At 46.2% G+C, this 14,240-nt stretch overlaps 1 protein-coding gene across 1 annotated transcript in view; it reads right to left on the bottom strand.

Moving 5' to 3' along the window:
• Positions 1-1,713: 1,713 nt before the first annotated feature.
• The window catches only part of LOC129822232 (short transient receptor potential channel 4-like), a 29,060-nt gene continuing 16,533 nt past the window's right edge, over positions 1,714-14,240 (bottom strand). Inside the window, exons 7-16 of the mRNA XM_055880330.1 lie at positions 13,154-13,339; positions 12,852-13,002; positions 11,011-11,150; positions 8,138-8,281; positions 7,671-7,843; positions 6,940-7,135; positions 6,286-6,480; positions 5,450-5,491; positions 5,042-5,131; positions 1,714-4,854 (exon numbers count right to left, since the gene is read on the bottom strand). Of these exons, the coding sequence (XP_055736305.1) occupies positions 4,267-4,854; positions 5,042-5,131; positions 5,450-5,491; positions 6,286-6,480; positions 6,940-7,135; positions 7,671-7,843; positions 8,138-8,281; positions 11,011-11,150; positions 12,852-13,002; positions 13,154-13,339 (1,905 nt within the window). The 3' untranslated portion in view covers positions 1,714-4,266. The remainder of the gene's footprint in view (positions 4,855-5,041; positions 5,132-5,449; positions 5,492-6,285; positions 6,481-6,939; positions 7,136-7,670; positions 7,844-8,137; positions 8,282-11,010; positions 11,151-12,851; positions 13,003-13,153; positions 13,340-14,240) is intronic.

Raw genomic sequence — 14,240 nt, 5'->3', positions numbered from 1 at the left:
AGTGTTTGTGTAGGAGAGCCCTCGTACCAGTGTTTGTGTAGGAGAGCCCTCGTACCAGTGTTTGTGTAGGAGAGCCCTCGTACCAGTGTTTGTGTAGGAGAGCCCTCGTACCAGTGTTTGTGTAGGAGAGCCCTCGTACCAGTGTTTGTGTAGGAGAGCCCTCGTACCAGTGTTTGTGTAGGAGAGCCCTCGTACCAGTGTTTGTGTAGGAGAGCCCTCGTACCAGTGCTTGTGTAGGAGAGCCCTCGTACCAGTGTTTGTGTAGGAGAGCCCTCGTACCAGTGTTTGTGTAGGAGAGCCCTCGTACCAGTGTTTGTGGGTGATATGGGTCAGTTATCACTTAACTTCTAACAGAAAGGAACAAGAGCATTTATTAGCATTTATAGCATTTATATCATCTGTTGATTGTTTGCATGTGTTTGAAATGTCATTTTTTACATGTGTGAGCTGTGCAACTTTACTGTACCTTTGGAAATGGTGCAATCGAATCAAATTGTTTCTCCGAGCTACTTGAAGAGTTGAGTCTGCACAACACAACACAAACCCAACTAACAAGTCAATCATTGTTTTGAGCTGCTCCACATGCGCTATGAGAGACAGAGATATGTGAGGTTGGCAGGACCATAGAGATAACCTTACCGTCAGGGAGGGCAGTGTGTCTCTATCTCTCTGGTTAGATGAACAGAACACGCCTACTGTTCACTAAATTCTGCACAAACAGCAGCAACTACACAGTACACAGTATACACACCAGAAACTACACAGTACACGTCCCCTGAACCCTAACACTCACAGTTTATGACGCATACGGTGGAGAATGCAGGCAGTTCTTTACAGCCCATAGACCAAAGTCAGGGTTCCCCAACTCCAATCGCTGTCATTGTCAAGCCAAACATCCCACCACATCCATGGTGATTTGATACAGTTTATAATCCTATTAAACAATCTATAATCAATTCACTCTACGATCCATAATTAAGTATTTCCATTAGCCAGAGTTACCAGGCAATCTCCCGGAGCAGCATGTCCCTGTTAGATGAGAGTAATGACAGTGTTTGTACACCCAGGCTGGTCAACACATTTAGCACATGCAGTGTGACTTTTCCCTGTAAAGGCCAGCAGACTGCTGGAACACTGAGTGACTGGGGAGAAGCGCAGCAGGAAAGACGGGCTATGTCTGACTCTGAAATGGTAACCTATTCCCTATAAAGTGCACTAATTTTGACCACAGCCCATAGTGCGACGGTGCAACGGGGGTTTGAGTCCCGGCTCAGCCGTCTGTCTGTGCCCTTAAATCCTTTATGTCTATCTCCCAAACTGTACCTATCTATCCTATCATAAAAAAATATTTGAAAATAAAGTCAGATGATCGAGGGAAAATAGTTTTTTTTTTTTTAAAGGTATCAGCCAAGAGAGGGTTCCTCTGTGTGACCTTAACTAGTCAGAAGTAGCAGTGAAGTACCTTCATTATAGACCTGCCTAGTTAAATAAAGGTTAAATAAATAAAAATAATAGAAAAGGATTCTTCCAATTCATGTTACCATGGAGACAGAAATCTGATGAGTAGATGGGACACTCCAGCAGATCTTTAGGTGTGAAGCTGAGAATATCCATGGAAGTGCAAAAAGATGAATGAGGAATGGTGATATGGTGATATGTATGTGAGAAACTCTCACTGTCTATTGAAAGGATGGTGATACTGACTTCAAATCATTTATGTTAAAAACATATTATGTTTATTGATTCATGTTGTATAGCCCTCTGGAGCTTGAATGAATGCCATAAAATACAATAAAAATACTGGCAACATTAACACTCCCTCAGAAATGATACATATCTAACCAACTTGCATATCAGAATAACAGAATACATTTCAATATTTCATATGTGAATGCAGTATTATGTCATTAAGGTTAACAATGGGATGCTGAGAGTCCCAGTATATTAACTTAAAGGGCAAATCTGGGATTCCAAAAACAACAAAGTGGTAACCCCGCCACTTGTTTTCATAAAAAGCTGAGGGATGGGCCTAAAGAAAAAAAAACTCTAATTCATAAACAGAGCTATAAAAGGCCACCCAAAATATGCACAAATGGATGTACCAATCTCAGATTACCCCTTTAAGGTTAACAATGGGATGCTGGGAGCTGAGTTAGTGTGCAGTGTTACTGTCAGTACTGAGTATAGCATCATATGGTAAGAACGGGGGGAATTCCTCACAAAAGCTAACTGCTAAGGAATTGGATTTCACAAGCTAAGCCATGTCAACATTCAGTTGTAGGGGAGAGTGGGGTAAGTGTAGGGAAGAGTGGGGTAAGTTAAGTGTGGAGTGGGGTAAGTTAAGGGTGGAGTGGGGTAAGTTCAGGTTAGAGTGGGGTAAGTGTAGGGGAGAGTGGGGTAAGTGTAGGGGAGAGTGGGGTAAGTGTAGGGGAGAGTGGGGTAAGTTCAGGTTAGAGTGGGATAAGTTCAGGTTAGAGTGGGGTAAGTTGAGCCATTTTTTACATTCAGTATCACTCCGTCAAGGGAAATATAGTATTATTTCTAACAAAGATATCTACATATATTTCAGGATGCTGTGTATCCCTGGAAATAATCAGAATTCCAGTAAACATTACAGATTTTAAAACATAGCTTGTCCAAAAAAAAGTTGTCTCTTGGCACAACTTACTCAGAGTATGGGGTAAGTTGAACCATGGGACAGGGTAAGTTAAGCCGCCTTCACATTTCTGTACTGAATGAAATATTACCACTGACTTTTTAAAACCATGTCTATCTTTAACACAATTACAATCACTTTTTTGTCTTTAAATAAGTGTAAGCATCTTTTAACACAGGCTTAACACCTAAAAAACACTGTACATTTTAAAGCACTATTAACATTTCAACATATGTTACCTCCTATCCCAGCAATAATGCCTTGCATTAGGCCTGGGAAGAAAACATTTCAATTTGCTCAACTTGCCATTGGCTCAACTTACCCCATGGCCATTGGCTCAACTTACCCCAAGGCAAACATTTTGACACATTAGCCAACACAGCTACTAGGATGTACTTTCATGCTAGGTTTAGGACTTCATATTGCAGCCTATAACCTCAACTGATGTATAGAACAATCTTAAAATGATCTACTTTGTTTTAGATACAAGCATCATGAAACCTCTAACACAACAAATTCATTTGACTTGGTGAAAATCCATTTTTGCGCACAAATTTTTCCATGTATCTTCCTTCACAGAATCCATAAAATTACCTCTTCCTAAACATTTGGTCCAATTATTAATTTTGTGTATGGTTCCCTAGGGGGCTCAACTTACCCCACTCTCCCTACATGTACAGTATAGCATCTCTTGTAGGATTTCACTTGAAAGAAAACGTTGCATCTAAAGGGCTTACTCGCTTGCATAGAAAAACAATGTTCTTTAGGCCCTACTTCTGGTCTTCTGGTGGTAGTGGAGCCCAATCCTGGATTTCCAGCTGCAGGGGCAGACAGGGCACGTGAAGGCTTGGTTGGAGGGGGCAGGAGTAGCCCTGCGAGCATCAGGAGTAGCCCTGCGAACACTTGCATACTTCTCCAGGTGTTGCCCCATAGGGCTCTGATCAAAAGTAGTGCACTATATAGGGAATTAGGTGCCTTTTGGGAAACACCCGAGATAGACTAGACAGCTTCATCCAACTCGTTTTGAATAATTTGCCAATGTGTGACATTGTTTTAGATCTACCTGCAAGATTCATTAGCGTTTTCCATTATACATTATGGCAAAGGATTGTTGTGCAAATAGCATGGGGCTGACTGGGGGAAGCAGCAGAGACAGGGACTGTTAATAAAATACTGATAGTTCTATCCCGTACAGTATAAGGTGGCAAAACTCCAGTAACTTTCCCCAAATTCCCAGGTTTCCCAGAAATCCTGGTTGGAGAATGACGTCTTATCTGCTTGTTCCACATGACACCCTATTCCCTACACAGTGCGCAACTTTTGGCCAGAGCCCTTTTGTCCCCTGGTCAAATGCAGTGCACTATATAGAGAATAGGGTGCTATTTGGGACACAGACCAAGAAACAGACTTCTTGTCTCCTGTTTTCCAGCTTATACATTCTGTCTTATAGACCAGAATATATTAGTCTGAGAGCTGAATTAGTTCTGGAGAAGCAAGGCATGCTACTACACAGGCCTCCATGAAGACGCATCATAACGATACATTAAAATAAGTCCTTCTACGTATCAGTCTCATCCTCAACAGTCTGTTTTAACATGGACTCTCTCTCTTCACTCTCCCCTCCCTTCGTTCTCTTCCTTCTCTGTACACGTCCTCTCCCTCGCTCCACCCTGCTCCTCCTTCTCTCCATCACAGTCCAGCACCTCCAGGTCAGCCTCTCCCATCTCCTCAGACACAGAGTAGAGCCCAAAGTCACAGATGTCTTTGGGAAAGTCTTTCCTGGCCAGCATGTCTTTGGTGGAGGCATGGATGGGAGTGGAGGAGGAAGAGGAGATGGGAGTGGAGGAGGTGGGGTTGGAGGAGGTGTCAGTGGAGGCCCAAGAGGGTACCACAGAGCCGTTGACCAGTCGGTTCAAGCCCTGAGAGGTGGAAGGGGATGTGGAGGAGGAGGTGGAGGAGGGGGCTGCCCTCTGCTGGAGTATGGATGTGGTGTCGGGAAACATGTTGGTCTTAGGCGTGGCTGGGGAGAACTTGGGGGAGTACTTGAAGGAGTGGTCAGGGTAGACCAAAATGGAGGCCCCTGCCTCTTCACTGGGTTTACTTCCTGCTAGAGCCACGCCCCCACCCCCGGGCCCCACCTTCCCCTTCATCATCCCCAGGACCTCATACCTAAAGCTGGAGATGTCCTGCTTCAGCTCCTGGGGAAAGAAACATACACACATACAACTTGTTTATCTATTTATGACATTTACAGTGGACAGTGCACGTTAATCAACATTCATTGCTGGAGTTAGAAACAATGCTTATTGTTCTTCTGTAGTCCCTGTCTGGTGCTGGATAGAGAAACACATGTAAATACATGTGTAATGTCAGAGGAAACCTTACCTTAAAGTTCTCCTCAGTCAGTCCTTCCTCTGTCTTGGCATCTCTGATCATGGCTGCTACATATCTCTTCACCAGGTTCCTCAAAACCTCCTGAAAACAACACAGTCCACAGGTTGATAAAATCCTATCAAATACATCCACTGCTGGGTTACTTAATAATATGGAAAACATTATCCTGAGAGTGGACAGGTACAGGGATGTCTTCCAAATGGCATCTTATTCCCTATATACTGTAGTGCACTACTTTTGACCAGGGCCATAGAGCTCTGGTCAAAAGTAGTGCATTATATAGAGAATAGGGCGCCATTTGGGAAAAATCAAGTTCAAAATATGTGCATCTACAGAATGAAACACATTGAAAACTGAAACATAATGAATTTTATATTGAAAAAAGAAACACATAAATACCTGATACTGGTGGTTTATTCTTACGTTTATAGCAGCCCGTCTCTACAAAAGAGGAACATTAATTTACTCCAAAAGCACACCAGGCAGCATGACTAATCAGGTAATGTGATTTCCTGCTTGGTAGAGATTTGGCCAGCTAGCGCTGTCATCACCTGCCCATTCTCTGTTAAAGGGATAGTTTAGGATTTGGGCAATGAAGCCCTTTATCTTCTTCTCCAGAGTCAGATGAACTCGTGGATCCAATTTTAATGTCTTTGGATCCAGTATGAAGGAAGGTAGAGGTGGTTTTGTGAGCCAATGCTAACTAGCTGTATGAGAAGACTTCCCGTCTTTGGGCTACGTCTTTTTCGCTAAGCTAGCGCGTATGCTAGTTAGTATTGGCTTGTGAAACTACCTCTAACTTCCTTCATACTGGACGCAGAGACATAAAAATGGTTCATTGCCAAAATCCCAAACTATCCCTTTAACTTCTAACTGCTGATGCTATCAGAACAGTTATGTCTCATGATGCACGTCTAACCATTCTGGGAAGAACAGGTCATTTCATTCATGATAATTCGTTGTGAACAACCCACTGAGACTAGAGAAGAGAAGGAGTAGAAGTTTCAACTGTAAGCTGTAAGAGTTGCAGAATTCCAGTAACTTTCCCAAATTCCCAGGTCTTCCAGAAATCCTAGTTGGAAGATTCCCAGAATCAGAGGGAATAAACAAGAAATACGGGAATCATCCAAACAGGATTTCTGGAAAACCTGGGAATTTGGGGAAATTACTAGAATTTTGCCACCCTACTGTTCAATAAAAGTACTGTTGATGTAGACTAGAGACCTCATCCTCACCCCTATGGTTCCAAATGTTTCTGTTTTCTTGGCCCTGGTGATCTTGAAGATGTGTTTCCTGATCCAGCAGATGAAGTACCAGATTGACTTGGGGCTAGGGATGATGTTGAATGGAGAAGGCAGAGTCCCCCCCTCTTCAAAGTAACTCATCCACAACTTGGTTCTTGCAAACTTCCACTCAATGTCTGCATGATCCTGAACAGAAACAACACATGCTAAGCATCTGAACAAGTGATATGAACAAAACTGTGTGATATTAAATGACAGCAGACAGGTTGTTGGACTCGTAAACAAACAAGTGAATGAATTAATGATTTTGCATTCCAGTGATAGAGTAAGACTCACAGCAATGTGTTGGTAGTCCATCATGGCTGGGGTTAGTGTTAGAATTAATGTTACACTCACAGCGATGTGTTGGTAGCAGTTGTCCATCATGGCTAGGGTTAGTGTGTTAGAATTAATGTTACATTCACAGCGATGTGTTAAGTTGTTCATCATGGCTGGGGTTAGTGTGTTAGGATTAATGTTACACTCACAGCAATGTGTTAAGTTGTTCATCATGGCTAGGGTTAGTGTGTTAGGATTAATGTTACACTCACAGCAATGTGTTAAGTTGTTCATCATGGCTGGGGTTAAGGTTAGGGTTACACTCACAGCGATGTGTTGGTAGGAGTTGTTCATCATGGCGATCAGCATGTTGAGTAGAACCACCAGAGAGATGACGTTATAGGTTCCGAACATGGTGGCCCCTACAAACTCTGTGAACTGATGGTCTGCCTCCACGTTGGTCACATACAGACTGATCAACCCAAAGATAGACCAGAACAACGACTGGAGCGTCTCAAACAACCTAGAGGAGACAGAGAGTAGAGAGAGAGTAGAGAGAGAGTAGAGAGAGAGTAGAGAGAGAGAGAGAAGAGAGAGTAGAGAGAGAGTAGAGAGAGAGAGAGAAGAGAGAGTAGAGAGAGAGAGAGAGTAGAGAGAGAGAGAGAAGAGAGAGTAGAGAGAGAGAGAGTAGAGAGAGTAGAGAGAAGAGAGAGAGAGAGAGAGAGAGAGAGAGAGAGAGAGAGAGAGAGAGAGAGAGAGAGAGAGAGAGAGAGAGAGAGAGAGAGAGAGAGAGAGAGAGAGAGAGAGGGTTATATTTCTAAATACAGTATATAAGGTAAGCAGGATTTACAAGAATAGTCAATTTATCATAAAAGGCTGCTATTCTACTTTTGCCCTAATCTAGGTAATTGTCAAAACATACATATCTGTCTAAATTACAAAAATGACAATTGCCTCCTGATTCTGGGAATATTGGGAAAGTTACCAGAATGTTGTAGCCCAACCAAAACTTTAATATATTACGAACGAACACATTATAATGCATGGTCTTTACTAACGTTGAGAAAGCGTTGTTCTGTGTTGCGCAGCGGATGCCCTTGCATCCCTTCAGTCCCTCGTCTGTCTCGTAGTAGAAGTAGAGCTGGTTGAGCCCGTTAGCGAAGGCCAGGAGCACCAGGCAGTAGATAAACAGGAACTTAAGGATGTCCAGCAGCATCCTGCCCAGAGAGATCTGCAATAATGAGGATTATCGTCATATTCATCATCATAGTCATCATCATCATAAACTAGAACCTTTCATACAATAAATTGCAGCTCAAAGTGCTTTACAGATCAGGGGCCATATATACCAATCTTATCAGAGTAGGATTGCTGATATAGGATCAGGTCCTCCCCTGACCAGGTAACATTATTCATTGCGAATAAAAGGAAAAACTGATCCTCAATCAGCAGTCCTACTCTAAGACGCTTAATACATATACTCCTGGACATAATGACAGAAACGCAGTTGTATGATAATCCTGACCTGTAGAGGTCCCAGGTGGGAGTTAGCTGTAAACAGAGAGATGAGGCGGATGGAGCTGAAGATGTTAGCGATGGCAAACACAGCCTCTGCTACCAGGGTAGGATGCCACATCTGCCATTCGTTCCTGGCCATGAAGCCACTGTACTGTGGGAGAGAGGGAGACACAGAGGGGACAGGTCAGAGTCTACTGTGGGAGAGAGGGAGAGACGGAGGGGACAGGTCAGAGTCTACTGTGGGAGAGAGGGAGAGACGGAGGGGACAGGTCAGAGTCTACTGTGGGAGAGACAGAGAGACGGAGGGGACAGGTCAGAGTCTACTGTGGGAGAGAGGGAGACACAGAGAGGACAGGTCAGAGTCTACTGTGGGAGAGAGGGAGAGACGGAGGGGACAGGTCAGAGTCTACTGTGGGAGAGACAGAGAGACGGAGGGGACAGGTCAGAGTCTACTGTGGGAGAGAGGGAGACACAGAGGGGACAGGTCAGAGTCTACTGTGGGAGAGAGGGAGAGACGGAGGGGACAGGTCAGAGTCTACTGTGGGAGAGACAGAGAGACGGAGGGGACAGGTCAGAGTCTACTGAGGGAGAGAGGGAGAGACGGAGGGGACAGGTCAGAGTCTACTGTGGGAGAGACAGAGAGACGGAGGGGACAGGTCAGAGTCTACTGTGGGAGAGAGGGAGACACAGAGGGGACAGGTCAGAGTCTACTGAGGGAGAGAGGGAGAGACGGAGGGGACAGGTCAGAGTCTACTGTGGGAGAGACAGAGAGACGGAGGGGACAGGTCAGAGTCTACTGTGGGAGAGAGGGAGACACAGAGGGGACAGGTCAGAGTCTACTGTGGGAGAGAGGGAGAGACGGAGGGGACAGGTCAGAGTCTACTGTGGGAGAGACAGAGAGACGGAGGGGACAGGTCAGAGTCTACTGTGGGAGAGACAGAGAGACGGAGGGGACAGGTCAGAGTCTACTGTGGGAGAGAGGGAGACACAGAGGGGACAGGTCAGAGTCTACTGTGGGAGAGAGGGAGAGACGGAGGGGACAGGTCAGAGTCTACTGTGGGAGAGACAGAGAGACGGAGGGGACAGGTCAGAGTCTACTGTGGGAGAGACAGAGAGACGGAGGGGACAGGTCAGAGTCTACTGTGGGAGAGAGGGAGACACAGAGGGGACAGGTCAGAGTCTACTGAGGGAGAGAGGGAGAGACGGAGGGGACAGGTCAGAGTCTACTGTGGGAGAGACAGAGAGACGGAGGGGACAGGTCAGAGTCTACTGTGGGAGAGAGGGAGACACAGAGGGGACAGGTCAGAGTCTACTGTGGGAGAGAGGGAGAGACGGAGGGGACAGGTCAGAGTCTACTGTGGGAGAGAGGGAGAGACGGAGGGGACAGGTCAGAGTCTACTGTGGGAGAGACAGAGAGACGGAGGGGACAGGTCAGAGTCTACTGTGGGAGAGAGGGAGACACAGAGGGGACAGGTCAGAGTCTACTGTGGGAGAGAGGGAGAGACGGAGGGGACAGGTCAGAGTCTACTGTGGGAGAGACAGAGAGACGGAGGGGACAGGTCAGAGTCTACTGAGGGAGAGAGGGAGACACAGAGGGGACAGGTCAGAGTCTACTGTGGGAGAGACAGAGAGACGGAGGGGACAGGTCAGAGTCTACTGTGGGAGAGAGGGAGACACAGAGGGGACAGGTCAGAGTCTACTGTGGGAGAGAGGGAGAGACGGAGGGGACAGGTCAGAGTCTACTGTGGGAGAGACAGAGAGACGGAGGGGACAGGTCAGAGTCTACTGAGGGAGAGAGGGAGACACAGAGGGGACAGGTCAGAGTCTACTGTGGGAGAGACAGAGAGACGGAGGGGACAGGTCAGAGTCTACTGTGGGAGAGACAGAGAGACGGAGGGGACAGGTCAGAGTCTACTGAGGGAGAGAGGGAGACACAGAGGGGACAGGTCAGAGTCTACTGTGGGAGAGAGGGAGAAACGGAGGGGACAGGTCAGAGTCTACTGTGGGAGAGAGGGAGACACAGAGGGGACAGGTCAGAGTCTAATGTGGGAGAGAGGGAGAGACGGAGGGGACAGGTCAGAGTCTACTGTGGGAGAGAGGGAGAGACGGAGGGGACAGGTCAGAGTCTACTGTGGGAGAGACAGAGAGACGGAGGGGACAGGTCAGAGTCTACTGAGGGAGAGAGGGAGACACAGAGGGGACAGGTCAGAGTCTACTGTGGGAGAGAGGGAGAGACGGAGGGGACAGGTCAGAGTCTACTGTGGGAGAGACAGAGAGACGGAGGGGACAGGTCAGAGTCTACTGAGGGAGAGAGGGAGACACAGAGGGGACAGGTCAGAGTCTACTGTGGGAGAGAGGGAGACACAGAGGGGACAGGTCAGAGTCTACTGAGGGAGAGACAGAGAGACGGAGGGGACAGGTCAGAGTCTACTGAGGGAGAGAGGGAGAGACGGAGGGGACAGGTCAGAGTCTACTGTGGGAGAGACAGAGAGACGGAGGGGACAGGTCAGAGTCTACTGAGGGAGAGAGGGAGAGACGGAGGGGACAGGTCAGAGTCTACTGTGGGAGAGACAGAGAGACGGAGGGGACAGGTCAGAGTCTACTGTGGGAGAGAGGGAGACACAGAGGGGACAGGTCAGAGTCTACTGTGGGAGAGACAGAGAGACGGAGGGGACAGGTCAGAGTCTACTGTGGGAGAGAGGGAGAGACATTCCATAGTCTGTCCAATAAGACTGCTCCACCGGACAACTTTTGACAAGCGTGAGGCGCTCCTATTCATTTAAATGAAGCCTGAGTGTAAGCTGGCTGTATTTTTAAGAACTCGTTGTGCAATTTATTCAAGCGTATTTCATATTATCTAGTACACAACAACCATCATACCTTGACATAGGCAACGAACTTTAAAGAGATGGTAGCCAGGTAGAGAGAGTTCATAACGAAGTCCATGAGGTTCCACCAGTCATGGATATAGTCCTGGAACCCTCCATCCCACATCTGTTTAATCTCTGTCCAGATGAAGCCTACAGGACAGAGAACAGACCAGCAGGTTATGGTATGTCCCAAATAGCACCTTATCTCTTACAAAGTGCAATACTTTTGACCAGAGCCCTATGTAACTCACCCTATCCCCTACATAGTGCACTACTTTTGAGGAGGGCCTATGGGGGCCTGGTCAAAAGTAGTGATCTAAATTGGGAAAATGGTGCCATTTGGGATGCAGTCCTAGGGTTAGGGTTGTCATGCCTGTCTGACGCCCGACAGAGCTAATTTATCATGTCTGTCTCACTTCTCTGATCTATGGCCACATTCCTCAGGTCACATGCGCCAAATACAACAGGTGTAGACTTAACCGTGAAATGCTTGCTTACGAGCCCTTCCCAATGATGCAGAGTTAAACTATTATAATAACAATTAATTAGTAATACAAGCGGAATAAAATACACTAGAATGGAGCTATATACAGGGAGTACCAATACCAGATCATACCAGTATTTCAGCTAGATATGTACAAGGCAGGGTAAAGTGACTCAGTATGCATGTGTGTGTACAGATGTAGGATCTTCATTGTATCACTTTTTTGTTTCCGGGGATGTTCCTGCATAGCAGGAAATGCAAACTTGTAGTGTATTTGAGTTTTAACAAGGCTTCTAAAGTTTGCCCTAATGAAAAATGTATCAACCCCCACCAAAATGTCCATTAATTATAATCCACATAATAATTCACATTTCCTGGTGCTGCAGGATTTTTTTCCTGCTGTAGCAAACAGGCTCAAATTAAGATCCTACATCTGTATGTGGTGTTTATGTTTTAGGTATGCGTTTGTGTGTTATGTGTATGTGCGTATGTAGTGTATGTGAATGTGTGTGGATTTTGTGTGAGTGTCATAGTAGTTTGTGTGTGAGTGTGCATAGAGTCAGTACAAGATAGGGTCAGTGTATATAGTCTGGGTAACCATTAATGAACTAATTAGCAGTCTTATGGCTTGGGGTAGAAGTTGTCTCAGAGCCTGTTGGTCCAAGAGCCTATGCACTGGCAACGTTTGCCGGACGGTAGCAGAGTGAACTATGGCTTGGGTGGCTGCAGTCTGGCAATTACTCAGGCTTTCCTCTGACACCGCCTGATATAGAGGTCCTGGATGGCAGGGAGCTCGGCCCCAGTGATGTACCGAGGTGTCCACACTACTCTCTGCATCGCTTTGCGATCGAGGTCGGTGCATTTGCCATATTAAGCGGTGATGCAGGACAGGTAGACAGGTATGAACAGGTAGCATGCCCATGCATCCTGCCATGCGGTTACACTAAACAGAACACCATAATGGAAGTTACATAGGACACACATGGGCTGGGTTGTCTTACAATGCAGTGTGCGTTCAATGCATGAAAACTAGGTGTAAATGGTTGATAGAGTATTTGGCTGAAACACAAGCTTGGTTTCCACCATTTCCTGTCAGAATTGTCATCAACTATCATTAACATCAATAGCAGTCTACTTGGTTTGTCTCAAATGACTCTATTATCAGCTGACCTTCTGTGGAGTTGACATCTTGTTTGTATCAATGAAGCACCATGTTGTGCAACTCTGCGCACGTATCACACACACACACACACACACACACACACACACACACACACACACACACACACACACACACACACACACACACACACACACACACACACACACACACACACACACACACACACACACACACACATTCTTACCCAGTACCCATGGTAGTATCATCCATTCCACAACAGTAGGAGGCGGCCCCTGTCTGTTGGGGTCTGTAGAGACGATGTGCTGGGAGGCCAGCAGTAGCAGGAACAGGAAGGTGAGATAGGACGTTGTGTGGCAGATAAACTTGATGAAGGGCTTCCTAATGATGAAGAAGAAGATTACTTAATTGACCAATAGGTCTAACAGAAATTCAACCTCAGGTTCCTGACAGATTTTTCCCATCAGACCAGGGATTCAAACTGGCAACCCTCCGGTTGCTGGCCTGCCTATCTAACCTCTAGGCTACTTGCCTGATGAAGTGTCCATAGCGGCTCTTAGGAGAGACCAGGTAGCAGAGGGATAAGAGGGGGAAGAGGAGGCCGATGAAGACACAGGTTAGGAACTTCCCTGCCCAGTGACGACGCCTCCATCCAGGGAACTCATCGTACCAACGAGACGCAAGCAGCTGCTGACAGTTGGGCTGGGCTACAAACTGGAGGAGGGAAATTGAGGAAGGAAGGAGGGGAGGGAGGGAGGGAGTCAGCCTTTATGATACATTGTTATTGGAGACGTGTGTCTAATGCAACTTCACAATGTTTACTATTCTTTCTCACTTGCTTTCCACTCCACATTGACAAACTGCCACGAAAACAGGCACATCTTAAGCAAGCCTGGGCAGTTGGGTACAGCATACAGCAAGCATACTGACAGTGAGAAAGTTGGGTACAGCATACAGCATACTGAAGGTTAGAAGATTGGGTACAGCATACATCATACTGACAATGTACAGCATACAGCATACTGACAGTTAGACAGTTGGGTACAGCATACAGCATACTGACAGTTAGACAGTTGGGTACAGCATACAGCATACTGACAGTTAGACAGTTGGGTACAGCATACTGACAGTTAGACAGTTGGGTACAGCATACAGCATACTGAAGGTTAGAAGATTGGGTACAGCATACAGCATACTGACAGTTAGACAGTTGGGTACAGCATACTGACAGTTAGACAGTTGGGTACAGCATACTGACAGTTGGAAGGTGGGTACAGCATACAGCATACTGACAGTTAGACAGTTGGGTACAGCATACAGCATACTGACAGTTAGACAGTTGGGTACAGCATACAGCATACTGAAGGTTAGACAGTTGGGTACAGCATACATCATACTGACAATGTACAACATACAGCATACTGACAGTTAGAAGGTTAGGTACAGCATACAGCATACTGACAGTTAGAAGGTTGGGTACAACATACAGCATACTGACAGTTAGAAGGTTGGGTACAGCATACAGCATACTGAAGGTTAGACAGTTGGGTACAGCATACATCATACTGACAATGTACAGCATACATCATACTGACAGTGAGAAAGTTGGGTACAG

This window comes from Salvelinus fontinalis, chromosome 24, assembly GCF_029448725.1.
Source record: "Salvelinus fontinalis isolate EN_2023a chromosome 24, ASM2944872v1, whole genome shotgun sequence".
NCBI classification, from domain to species: domain Eukaryota; kingdom Metazoa; phylum Chordata; class Actinopteri; order Salmoniformes; family Salmonidae; genus Salvelinus; species Salvelinus fontinalis.
This window is presented reverse-complemented; position numbering and strand designations above follow the sequence as displayed.